Source organism: Chelmon rostratus, chromosome 9 (assembly GCF_017976325.1).
Source record: "Chelmon rostratus isolate fCheRos1 chromosome 9, fCheRos1.pri, whole genome shotgun sequence".
Classification (NCBI taxonomy): Eukaryota; Metazoa; Chordata; class Actinopteri; order Chaetodontiformes; family Chaetodontidae; genus Chelmon; species Chelmon rostratus.
In genome coordinates this window covers 20,524,401-20,537,977 of record NC_055666.1, presented here as the reverse complement: position 1 = coordinate 20,537,977, position 13,577 = coordinate 20,524,401, and the positions used below count along the sequence as shown (strand labels likewise).

The 13,577-nt window shown below is 42.1% G+C and overlaps 1 protein-coding gene across 8 annotated transcripts in view; it reads left to right on the top strand.

The window, feature by feature from the left end:
- Positions 1–13,577, top strand: part of atp8a1 (ATPase phospholipid transporting 8A1) — a 101,392-nt gene that overhangs the window by 60,650 nt on the left and 27,165 nt on the right. For all 8 annotated transcript variants that reach the window (XM_041943533.1, XM_041943536.1, XM_041943531.1 and 5 more), the window contains 5 exons: positions 1,349–1,487; positions 4,479–4,543; positions 8,487–8,659; positions 10,847–11,030; positions 12,859–12,969. In XM_041943533.1, the coding sequence (XP_041799467.1) occupies positions 1,349–1,487; positions 4,479–4,543; positions 8,487–8,659; positions 10,847–11,030; positions 12,859–12,969 (672 nt within the window). The remainder of the gene's footprint in view (positions 1–1,348; positions 1,488–4,478; positions 4,544–8,486; positions 8,660–10,846; positions 11,031–12,858; positions 12,970–13,577) is intronic.

Below are 13,577 nucleotides of genomic sequence, written 5' to 3'. Positions count from 1 at the left end.
TACTTACTGTGAAGGAAAATGTGATAGATTCTGTATCAGTCAACCTTCATGGCAATTAGTTCATAATAAAGTTTAGCATTTAACTTTATTCCTTTATTATTGCATTCTGTATTGAGAAGCTCTTGGTCTTTTTTGATACTTAATGCTTCACTTTATCATTATTCTCAATAATTTTTGGTAATTTCCATTACTTATATACAGTATTGTGCGTTACAAAATAGTTAATCTGTGCAATCATATTCCCAAAATCATCCCTCAACAGTGCGACTGTTGTCATGTTACTCTCTTCTGGAGTATGTACATGTAAATTAACTGCTCCAGTCTCTCAAGTAAATGTTTCATTAACTTTACTGACTTGTTTATGCTTGAATTAATTATTTTTGGACTACTTGACCTTTAGCTCAGCCAGCCACCAGTAATTGGACTGAATTTTGCAGGAATTATCATCAGGCGTCCAGTGTTAAATGCAATAGATAGAAACTTACACATTAGGGGCATGGTAGGAAAGTACTAACTCTCCACAGTGACTGGTGAACTCAGAGGTGTAGCAATCACTTTCTCATTGCCACATGGATGCTGAGCTGCATATACAATCCCTTAAATTATGGTTAATGCACACCAGACAGAATCTACCAGCGTTCTGCTAGTGGCTGGTATTATGGTCCCAGCATGGCTTGGTGGTTGAAATCCTGATCCAAGAACTTTTGTATTGTGATCCACAAAGAGTACTTTTAACAACAGCCACAGGAACAATAGAACAGTTCACATTCAAAAGGCAAATTAGGACTCATCATATATAGTCATGTTTTTCCCCCAGGCACAGTTTTGTGTGCTGTGTGGTTCGAGATGATTAGAGAGGACAGAGCTACAGATGTACAGGCAGCAGGGCTCAGGTCACAACTTCAAGAGCTTCCCCTGCCTTGCCTCTGCTGCTGGCTCCTGTCTCCCCTCTACCCCTGGGTCTTGTCAAATCTTTGGCCCTGTCTTGGCCCCATATGAGCCCGCAACCGGCACCACAGAACCACTATGTTTCCTGGGAAAAATACCGACAGTATTTTGTGGCCATGCTTGTGTGGGAGTGTAGTGTCTGCAGATGTATGCACACACACACATGGGCATAGTGACATATCCAATACCTCAAAAGGGTATTTTTTGGAAAATGCCCCTAAAGCCCTTTGTAGTTTTTCTGGGCGATAAACAAGAGCAACAGATGAGGGGAAAAACATGACCTAGTGAGTGACACAATCCTGGCTCACATGTTTCTCTGACACATGACGTGTTAAAGGCCTTCCTCTGTTTTGATCACCACTTACTGATTGTTTTTGTCTTTTACTCTTTTTGCATGTAGAACCTGCAGCTGCTGGGGGCCACAGCAATAGAGGACAAGCTCCAGGATAAAGTGCCCGAGACCATTGAGACTCTGATGAAGGCAGACATAAAGATCTGGATCCTGACAGGGGACAAACAGGAAACAGCCATTAATATTGGTAAGGCTTGGACTGTAAGAGGGCTTTGGCTCTGATAAGTATCATGTGAACTGGCATGGCGTTTAATTACTAAGTACTGAAGCTTGATCCAAGCTCGGTGCTGCTACCAGTTGTCAAGGAGACTTCTGACTTCTGGACACTGACAGATGCGCCTCCATAAGATCAAACGGTGGACCTGAATCGATAAAATCTACAGGATTTAAAGGGATAATCCAGCAATTTAGTATTGCATTGCATGGAGTTGGGAGACTCACAAGAGACCTGAAGCCACAGAGGCCAAGATATTCTGACTTTTAGTCTCGACAACATCAGGGTTATTTTTTTATCCCTGGAAAATCCCCCCTCAGAGCCGCAGAAGCCAATATTCAGACTGAGTTTTACTCCTCACACCAGTAAACTGGACTTTATGTGTAAGATTGGTGGAGTGCTCCTTTAATGTAAAATCATTTACTTTAAAGACCGTTTGCACTCACATACTCCCATTAGTATTTGTACCCAGCTTGCCTGCTTGGTCTCAAACCAAATGGAAAGCCACCGGTGAACCTGATCTGTGTTGTGATAAATTGTATGCCGGCCTCTAACAGGTACTGCAGTCAGCCCTGTGGTCATTCTTCACCCAGCAAGACAAACTACTGACAAGCTGAATGCTTCTCTGTCACACATATCTAGCAAAAAGCATCTGTCACAGAATGCAAAATGATGTATGAGCACACTGCACTGATGTGAAATAAATAACATGCATATGTACACAAGGAGGCAGCTCACATATATCTGGCTCCCCTAGAGCTTTCAGCCTTGCAGATGCTATCAGAAAGGTGAACGACTAACTCTGGTCCACCAGTTCCAGTTCATTTTCCTTAATTGGTCTTGTTATTACAACTCTTACATGTGGCTAAATACTACAAATGGCTCGACCTTGACTACAGCCAACATTTAAACACAGAGTCCTGAAAAATAGATATAAAAAAAAAAATACCTCCGTTTGTGGCTCTACCTACCACTGAGGCCTGACTGAATCAGCCCTTTGTGCCCACTGTGCCCAGATGTGAGGGAGCTCCGCAGAAGCACACGCTCACTGGAAGTATTTTTACAGGTCCGCCGCTTGACTAAGTCGCTCTGTAAAATCTCCGCTCAGCATTGACCTTGTTTTTTACTATTTTCCTCCCTGAAAGACGATCCCCATTGCCACAGTTCATGGTGCACCTTGTGTCACATTGGAATTTTGAATTTCGGCCATCACACTCAGATCTTTCTAGTTTTCAGGTGGCCTGAACCACCCAAATGCCACTCTTGGCACAGAATACTGGACATAAATGCTGAGTTGACTTCATGGTATTAAAGCATGACAGATGTGTTTGATCTGAAGCTGTAACCACTGTCATTGTTTCAGTTTGTCCCTAATCCTAAAGTATCGAGCAAATACTCTACTTCGTGTTTGCTCTGGGCCTCTGAGGGGACTGTTGAGGGGAGTTTACACACGCGATGCTTAGAACAAGTCAGAGCCAGAATTCAATAAAGAGAAAGTGGCTGGCGAACACTACTTGCTTTACTGAAGGTATCACAGGTGAGAAGCACATTAACAGTGCTGTGCTCGTTTTGGCCACAGGGTGCATCACCCACTTAAGCAGAGAGACATGAGAGAGTAAACACAGCCCTGCATCTGCCTACACAAATATTAGCCACCGTGATACCTACCTTCCCACCTACTTCACCACGTGCAATCAGTCCTTTCAAGTCGCCACTCTCTGTGCCTCCCAAAATCTTATATGGTATCCCTTTTGAGTGCCCTCGGTAATTGTCGCTCCCTTTGCAACATTTGAGATGGCCGTGACTTGAGTGTCCCTGTTACACATTCCTCAAGTCCTGTGGGAGCAGTGTTTAGTTCCGCCTGAGATGGAGAAAGGCCAGGAATTCAGCTTTCTCTGGTGAAATAAAAAAGGCGCAGTTTGGCCACAGTCAAATGAGCTGAAGGTAAACACATTAAGCGGAAGAGCTGTGGCAGGAATTGACAAGGGGGAAGGGAGTAGAGACGTTGTGTTGAGATGGGGAGACATTTTCCTCACATTGGCAGATTTTTGGACGTTTGCACCTTTGCACTTAAGAAAACAATCTGCCAGACCCAGACCCCAACCCTGTTTGGTTTCGACTCTGGAGGTGAAACCCTCTCATTTCCTCATGCAAAGCCCCCCCCCCCCCCCGGCCACCCCTGTGTGTACTGTGTGTACTGTGTGTACTGTGTGTGTACTGTGTGTGCGTACTATTGTGTTTGACTGCGACCGCGCGTTTTTGTACATAATCTTATCTCAGTTTCACTCGCAGAAAATGCCACCCATGTATTCACAAAACATGGGCTTTGTGGTAACCCTCTTAAAGAAACTAAAATCTCTTTCCAGACAGAAGCAAAGTGTCGAAACCCACAAATATTCGTGTGGTTATGCCACAGATGGCAGGCTTCTCATACGGCTACGGTTTTAAACTGAAGGCTTCAGTCTCGGTTCCTAAAACATTTCTGTTTTCCCCAACGGGAGGCTCCCTCTACCACCTTGCTGGTGACCCTGAGCATCTGTCCCAGCCAAGAGCTGAGGGGAACGCTCCCCAGAGAGCCATGTTTGGTAACTCAGAGTTGTAACTGCCTATTAAAACAGGAAACTGACAAACCCTTGTAAACCAAACTCATTAGTCATGTCCCGAGACACTGGCTCTGAGCTGTAACATTTTAATTGGTGTCCCTTAAAATTGATTGCTGCATATTGTCCCTTATTTTTTTTTATTTTTTTGTTATTCATCTATTTAAGGCATGCATGTTTTGGCCCCAATTAGAAGCTAAAGGGGGTTACTGAAACTAAAGTAAACTAAAATTTGATGTAATAATTCAGTGGTATTTTGATTCATCCAAAATATTTCCTGCCTATGTGCTTACTTGCCATTCTTTACAAGTCTAATACATTTTCTCTAAAAAAACATAAGATCTCATCTTTTGTTTTTCTGTAGGACACTCCTGCAAACTGCTGACCAAGAACATGGGCATGCTCGTGATCAATGAAGACACTCTTGACGTGAGTATTTAGCATTTTACTTTCCCCCAAATTATCAGAATTCCTTGTATACAGAATTACTAAGACTGTCACTGCTTCTCATTTACACAACTCTTTTTTTCTTTCATTCAATTTAATCCCGATTTCATTATCATTCATTTCATTTCTGCATCATCACCCATTATACAATGTACTCACTCGTTTTATGTTCAGTTTCCTACTCACTTTGATGTGTTCGCAAGTTAGAAAAATTGCTAAGACATATTTTCAATTTCTTTTTACTGATCTTGGGGGTGTGAATATGACACCACGAGGACATCCTGGAGTATATTAATCCCCTGATCTCATCACTCAACCCCTGTGAAAAAATCTGTCTCGAAAACTGAAAGGATGAGGCCACAGGGAGCCACACACACACACCGAGTCACCACACATCCCAAATCTGCCTGTAGCATCTTTAAGACACCCAGCAGAGAAGTGTGCTGCCCCCCCGGCAGGAGAGCCTTGTCTGTTGTTTCTGAGATTGAAAAGGGCAAGTCCCTGCACTTCCAGCAGGAGAAAGCTGAGCCGAGGAGCCACAGATGGAGGTGAAACTCGACTGGGTTTAGTTTGTCGGACAAGACGAGGGGGGGGGGCGATGAGAAGAAGTGGATGAAGGTGGGGAAAGCAACGGGGGTGTTTTGGGGGTGATGATGGACGGCCTTCATTCTGTCAGCCAGTCGTTGAGCGTGATAAATGAAGTTGAGGTAGAAATTTGGGGTCGGTGGGGACCGGCGCTTTGAAATGTCAGCTCCGATTCTCCTGTGGTTGAGCAGATGCTTACATAAGGCTGCTTGTTAAAACGCGAAGGGAGAAACCTCTCCACCAAGACTGAGGAGGCACAGTGCACACAGGGCCTGGCAGCAAGGCTGGTAACTCTGAGTGCTCTTAGGCTGCAAGAGAGTAATTGGAGCACATCTTGCCTCTTTGGTGTGTTTAGAAATGGTTATCAAAGGGAAGACCAAGTTTTAGACATCCCCTCTACTAAATCTTACTTGAACCGAATTTCCCAAAGTGAAACTTTTCTCCAGGGTAGGATTAGGTCATTTCCAGCAGCTTTGTCTTGCGGTCAGTGTGTTTAATCATTCAGAGAGTGAGCACTTATTGAACATTACTATATAAATTAAGTTTAGTCTCTTTAACACACAGTTCCCAGTAAAATACTGGAATAACCTTTCAGGCACTGCTAGTGGTCTCCACTATTCACACATGCATTCAGGGACATTTCCGTCTTGCACCTTTTAACACCTGCCGTGGCATTCCTGTAATAGAAGGGCAACACTTAGGGATGCCACCTACCATAAAACTCAACAGAAGAAGAACTAGGTGGGACAAGGCCTTCTTCAGTCAGAAACACACATTTGATCTATCATAAGTGAGTCGTGTGGTTGGTTCACTCCATGTGAAAGCTTCTTTTGTCAGATGGATGTGACCCTTCACATGCTCGTCCCTGCAGCGTTACTGCTTTCATTCACAATTTAGCCGTACCGGCATTTTCCCTGACATGTTACCAGGTCTCGAGGTGGGAAACTGGTCGTACAGATTTCCCTGAGTTTTGATTCCTGCTCTGCATCACACATGAACTCATGGGGGACATGTTCCTGAACATTTCAGGGATAGATTGCATGTGTAAAAGCAACTATGGAAAGACGGGGCTCATTATTTTCATTTTTTCTATAACAAGATTGTTAATCTGTATTTTGATTATCAAGACAGATGAAAAAGTAAAAAAATGCAAGAATAATTTTCCACACAAACACTCTGTAGCTTAAATCCGTGGGTGCCCTACACACTTCTAACTCAGGTGGAAGGTCCCCTTTTTGAGTGTCTCCAAGCCTTAGACAGATGATGACATTACGTCCATACAAGTGTCCAGATTCCACATCGTGAGTGTCACGTCCTGTTGGCTATATCCCTCAAGAGGCTATATCAACAATGGAGCTCAGTCTTTATGGGAAGCTCTTATGGATTTCTGAATGGAGGCCACATACACATTCCAAAGCCAAACACTAGCTAGTCACATAGGCTAAATTGGTCATTACAGCCATAACAAAGAGGCTTTAGGAGGAGACATGTAGCATTAGTGCTAAAATTCCTCAGTGGAAATTAGGGGGGAAATGGCCACCCTACTTGAGGAAATGGTAAACTTTTCTTATCGCCCTACGTGATGAATAGATTGTGCCCCAAACAGAGTGAATTCTTTCTCATACTGATGGTATACCGGCTTATACAAAGCACATACACAGACAGACACATGCACTCAGACCGAGATGTCCTCTAAAACCACTCTGTTAACTGAGATGCAGAGGCTTTCTGTTTTTGGCTCTAAGGTTGAATATAGATATCACAGCCCATGCCTCTTCTGACTTGTGCTTCTCTCTCTCTCTCTCTCTCACACACACACACACACACACACACACACACACACACACACACACACACACACACTAGCCTGCCCACTGCTCACCATCTCGTGCTGTTTTACAGACCCCATCAGGGATGGTTAAGTCCTGGCAGCTGCTTTCTGCTTGTATCCTCTTGCTCAGTTTCTCTCCTCTGTTAATCCATCATCTCTCTCTGTGCGTGTCTCTGACTTTCCTTCTCCCGCTTTGTGAAACGCAAAGACCCTTTCTCCAAATATTTCCTTTAAGCTGGGGTTTCAGAGTTTTGTTATGCCAAGCCAATGTTGCCTGGTCCCCCTGGTACAATCTCACTGCTTTGACATATCTGACCTCGACACCAGGCCAGACCCCTCCCTCCCTCGCCACGGCTAATGGCTAACATTTGTTGATTACAGCTGGTTTGAGCATCTGGTTGGCACATTAAGTGTGATAACTTGCATTGTATCATTGCTTTGCATCTGTCCATTTAAATTTGATTTCTTTCTGTCATGTAAAGATATCATTTTGTTGCTAGGAATGTTTCTGTTGTATTTTTGTACATTTATACTTGTTCTATTGTTTTTATACATAATACATGTAGTACCTGTCCCTCAGTTACGTACATACATTGGTTTTATTTCCTAATGGTTTCACCATCTGTGGGGAAGATGATTGAATGATGAATACAGTGATGATCTCACCACTCCATCCATCAGGTCCACATGCCCCAGTACCAGGACAGTTAATCCTCTTGTCAGTCTCATATTTATGGATTTTCACCATCACTCACCATCATAGCTGTATATACTGTATAAGCAAACATGATCCATTCTTAGAATCCGTCTGTGTCACCTCATAACCAAGGCCAGAGTGTAATAAGCATGGGAAACATAATAAATATCTAAAATATCAAGAGCAGCTGCTGTGCAGCAGTTTGGGATTAGCGAGAGGAGTGGGCAGGACTGTCTCATCTATTTAACACTGATGTGAATTAGAGACTAGCAGAGGTGAATTAATCTTATTTTTGTGAAGAAACAATATCTTCTTGATATGAATGCTGCTGGTGTTGCACTTGACAGAAGCTGTGACGCTAATGTAATGCACGAGTGGTGTTTCATTGTCAAACTTTTAAAACACATTATGCAAATATTTTGTTGTATGTCCCACTACAGTAGATGAAATATAAATCTCATTACAGAAGGAGGATCTCACTGTGGTTTAGTGTAAGTCATTCAGTTGTTCATGCATATCAGCCCTTAAATTAATAGTCCTCGTGTGCAAATGAAAAAAAGAAAATTACAACTAAACATTCAAGGAAAGAGACATCTTGAATACATTTAAGAATGGATAAATGAATTAATCACAGCCAGCTTTCTCAGTAAACTCTTGAAAACCAGTCCGCCAGGACAAAAAAGAAAACAAAACTGTAATCTCTGTAAATCCATGGTATCTTCTCAAGCAACTATGCCAAGGTATGCATGAAATTCTAATGACTGAACACACTAATTAAACTAACATTCATGACACATTTTTTCACCACACAGAGAACAAGGGAAACACTCAGCCACCACTGTGGAATGCTGGGAGATGCCCTCTACAAGGAAAACGACTTTGCTCTCATTATTGATGGAAAGACTCTCAAGTACGCCCTCACATTTGGAGTGCGACAGTACTTCCTGGACCTCGCCCTGTCCTGTAAAGCTGTCATATGCTGCAGGTAAGATTTACTCCTCAAACAATAAAATAACCCTGAGACAATAAATTCCACTGACCAAAGTGAAAGCATGGAGACAATGTTCTCATTGCAAAGAGTTTACGTACCCAATCGGCTTATAAAAAAATATTTAACGTAAGTAGTTGGAATAATATGGAATAATATTGAGATGAATATATATATATGTATAAGCTCATCATCTCAAAAGTCCAAGCTCCAGTCCAAGGACTCTTAAAATTGCTTGTTTTATCAAACCAGCAGTCCAAAATTCAAATATGTTCATTTTGTAATTATATGAAACAGAGAAAAGCAGCAAATCCTCACAATTGAGAAGCTGAAAGTAAGTCGTGTTGCTTAAAAATTACTTCACTTAAAGTGAAAGCTCTAAGGTTGAAGTATTATGTCGTCACCTCAACGGTCATTGAGTATTTTTATGGCAGTTTAAAAAGTGTGTTCGTTATAAATTCAAATGGCAACTTTCAACATTATGCAGGTCCCCTGTTGACCTGCCCAAACCACATAAATAATAGGAAGTACTTAAGTACTCAAGCAACTTTGACGGGATTTGCCCCAAGATCAGCACCGTGTTTTTCAGAAGGACAGCAAACCTTATGACTCAGTGTATTACGTCAAATTTTTATTTATTTTTCCCTCCACCTCCACCTGCCTTTGCTGTGTCCACACTCTGTGGGCACCAAGAGACACCAGGAGGTGAATGAGGCCTCTTAAACCACGGAGAACATAAACATGAACAGTTTCACAGCTTAAGACAGACGTGCAGTTTATGACATCATCCCTGGAGACTCTGTACTGTACACTACCCCCAAACCTGCTCCACTAAGAGGAAACGCCTGTGTGGGAGGCTACAGACTTTGCTGTCAGTGAGGGCAAAAAGTCAGGTTTGAAGTCTTGAGGAAGACTTATGTGTCTCAACCATCACCTAATGACTGGCTTTATGTAATGGACCCAGTAAGAGAGGTCTTCGAGATCTCATGTTGCTACATTACACCTACAGATTCTCAAAAAGTTGTGACGCTGTGTAAAACATAAAGAAACCAGGAAGTGATAATTTGCTAATCCTTTTAGACATATGCTCAATTGACAACAGTACAAAAACAATATATTTAATGTTTAACCTCATTAACTTCATTGATTTTTGTAAATATCTGCTTATTCTGAATTTGATGCAGCAACATGTTTCAAACAAGTTGGGACAGGAGCAACAAAAGACTGCGAAAGTTGTGGAATGATCCAAAAACACCTGTTTGGAACATTCCACAGGTAAACAGGTTGATTGGTAACAGGTGATAGCATCATGATTGGGTATGAAAGGGGCATCCTGGAAAGGCTCAGTCGTTCACAAGCAAAGACTGAGTGAGGTTCACCACTTTGTGAACACATGATTGGATCAAGGATGTTACTGGGCTCTTTGTGGAGATCACCTGTGTGTAGTCAAGGGGTTTCAGTTGATTCTAGTATAAATACACCTGCATCTGGCAGGTCAATTTTTTGGCGAGTTAGTAAAAGAGGGAACACTCGAAGCAACTTTGCCAAATGGTGATTGAGAAGCACAAATCAGTCATTAATAAATGGAAAGAGCATGACACAGCTGGTTGGCAGATTAAAAAACGCTGACTGCTTAGTAGACTAGTGGACTGAAGTCTAGAGGTCCTCAAGAGACCTGTGACAACTTTGAAGGAGTTACAAGCTTCAGAGGCAGAGATTGGAGACTGTGCATGCAACAGCTGCCCAAGTGCTTCACCATTCTTAGCTGTATCTGCTTTCATTTTGACATTAAAGGGTCTTTTTTGTTGATCAGTACCACATTAAATTTGACTAAGACAAAAACATGAAAACAAATGTCTGCACACCTCAACCCACTATTCTCCAAAGTTAAAGAGGAGCTTTGAGTTTTGCCAACTGCTGATCTAAAAAATTAATACTATTTTATGCACACCTCAATTATGTTTCCCAATAGTCGGAAAGTAGGAATACAATTTTCTGGACAGTACATTCCTGAGGGATATATGTATAGTCTCTCATCTGCTCTCCTTTTCTTGCCTTACTGTATGACCCACTGACAAGACGGATTTTGCCACATTAATTGCACTTTCTGATTAACACAAATCAATTTCTAGTTTCATTAAAAGCCCATTGTGTAATATTCCCTGTGCTACTGCCCTCTTTTAGAGTATCTCCTCTTCAGAAGTCAGAGGTGGTGGAGATGGTAAAGAAACAGGTGAAGGTGATCACCCTGGCCATTGGTGATGGTGCAAACGACGTGGGAATGATCCAGACAGCTCATGTCGGTGTGGGAATCTCAGGCAACGAGGGCCTGCAGGCAGCAAACTCCTCTGACTACTCTATTGCCCAGGTGAGTACAGTGGCAGGGGCTCACACCAAGCAACAAAACAAGAGGCCACTGCACTTCAGTCTCGCTAATTATATTCAGACTTGATTAACAGAAGGCTCTCCAAATCTCCAAAATTGATAGTGCTAAACACTGTAAACTAAACACATGAAATTTCTATCGCGAGGTATTTCTGGAACAAATGCGTACGCTTTGAAGCTGCAGGTGCATGTCAACAGTCTGGCAGCACATGATATCCATGTACAGTACATTGATATCCATGCCAATTTCTAGCTTCTAAAAGTCGGATTCCCCAAATGGTCTGTCCTTGTCTCCTCAAGTTTAATATGTGTTCATGATAGCTTGGCACATTGTTCTGAGTAACAATAGGTCATATGTCTGTTAGGGCATTAGCTTAAACAGTGAAGTGGTACCACCTGTAAAACAGGCATGTGGTGACACCCAACTCCCAACATAACTATACAGAAACAGATCCCAGCAAAATGCTACTTAAATACAGTATGTCCCAGTAACCAGTTTGTCTGAAACTCTGTTTCTCTCTTGATATATAATACCCATAAGCAACAAAAGCCATGGAGCTCCTGTATCATAGGTCTTTTTCTACACAGCACGCCACTCAGTACATCATGTTTCTATTATACAGCCACAGGGCTTGAGAGTACCTGACTAAAACACAGTACACTCTCTGTCCCTCAGTATGCAATTACCATTCAAGAGACTTGGGTTTGTCCTAAGTGCCCCTTCAATCGGCATGACATGTAAAAGTGTATGTCTTTCAAAGACAGGTGGCCTCTCGTAATCCATTTAGGTTGTGTCCCGGCATCAAATTAAATTACACCTCCTGACTTCCAGTGGTGTTTTCCATATATTGGCGTAACGTTACGTTAACTGTAATTTGCGGATTACAAACTGAAATCAATCCGTAGAAGTTGTGTAACTTGTTTTTCAATTCCCATAAATGATTTATATATGTGTTCTGGGGTATCAGAGCTGCTCCTTGCTGCTGTAGATTACTAGCTACTTTCTAAGATTTAATACTTGAAAGCTCAGAGTTATCTGTGTGCAGAGTGAGGAGGCTTTGGGCTGAGGCACCTCTGCTCTCTGTCTGTCATCAGCTCAGGTCTGTGTAACTGATGTTTGAGCCGAGCATTCGAGGGGTCAGACAAACTGGGGGCTTCCACTGGGCTGTCATTTCACCAAAAAACACGGTGGTAATGCTGTAAGACAAAAAGGTCTTCAAATAAACAAAATGCCCCAAAATGTAAGCTGAATTTTACTTGTCCTACATACGAGTCTGGTTACTGAGACATTTGAAGAACTTTTCCTTTTGTTAGATGGCAAGAGGATGCAGTGTAGATTGTGTGCTTTGTTTTAGTCATTTTCTGGCAACTGAAGATGAAACACTTGCCTCCAAGCTCAGTGTAATCACACTTATCAACCTGAAATAGCACTGAAATTATACAACACCACAGGTCCGAAATGGTGGTGTAATTATAAAGCCATTTAACTATTATGCTGAGACCTTGGAGACCAATACCCCCATATGAACTCCTCCATTTTCAACAACTTTAAAGCTCAGTCTTACAATCTTTGACTTGAAATTTCTGGAATGTGTTGGCGAGAGCTTTTTCCACAATGCCTCATCAGTCCTCTCTGCTGGGGGATGACAAAACGCTGCTGTTTTCTTTAATCTTGAAGTTCCTGCTGTAACTGCTTTAGTGTTCCAGCACTGATCGCTGATTATGAGGAACCATTAGACAGTGCACTGTACACAGACCTTTGCTATTCATTCATCTCGTTGTTTTCCTCCATTTACTTCCCTCCCACACAGTTCAAGTACTTGAAGAATCTGCTGCTCGTCCATGGAGCCTGGAATTACAACCGTGTAGCCAAGTGTATCCTGTACTGCTTCTACAAGAATATTGTCCTCTACATCATTGAGGTAAGACTCACACAGTAGCTCTCAAGACTGAGAGCCATGCAATGAACCAGATCTGAATGCAAAGCATTGAGATTTTTCCACGTGATATGATTTGGTAAAGATTCCTTGTTAGAGTTTCCATGTTTGTATTTCTGTTGACTGGCCCTTCACATTACCTGCCAGTTTGTGGAGCTCCCGGGTAAATGGTTTTTGACAGACCTGGACAGAATATACACAGATAAAAAGGCACACTCAAACACGAGTGCGCACACACACACACACACACACACACGCACACTCAGTAATGAAGGGAAAACTTCATCTAATTAACTTGAAGTCTGCCTTCAGGAAATCGTGGCCAGTTAATGGATCCTTGGAATATATTAATCCACACAGCTCGTCTGAAAAATCATTAAGTACAGCCATCTCACAAGCAAGACTAGGATTAGAAGATGTTAATATTACCATTTTTAACTGTGTTGAGAGCAGATACGGACAGATATGTCCATAACATTGGACACACTGAAAGAATGACATGCAGAATACTTATTGAAAAGTCGGTAACAACAAAATTATGTGGTAATTAACGCAGCATTTTCTCACTATCAATGAGCGATCATATTTACTAA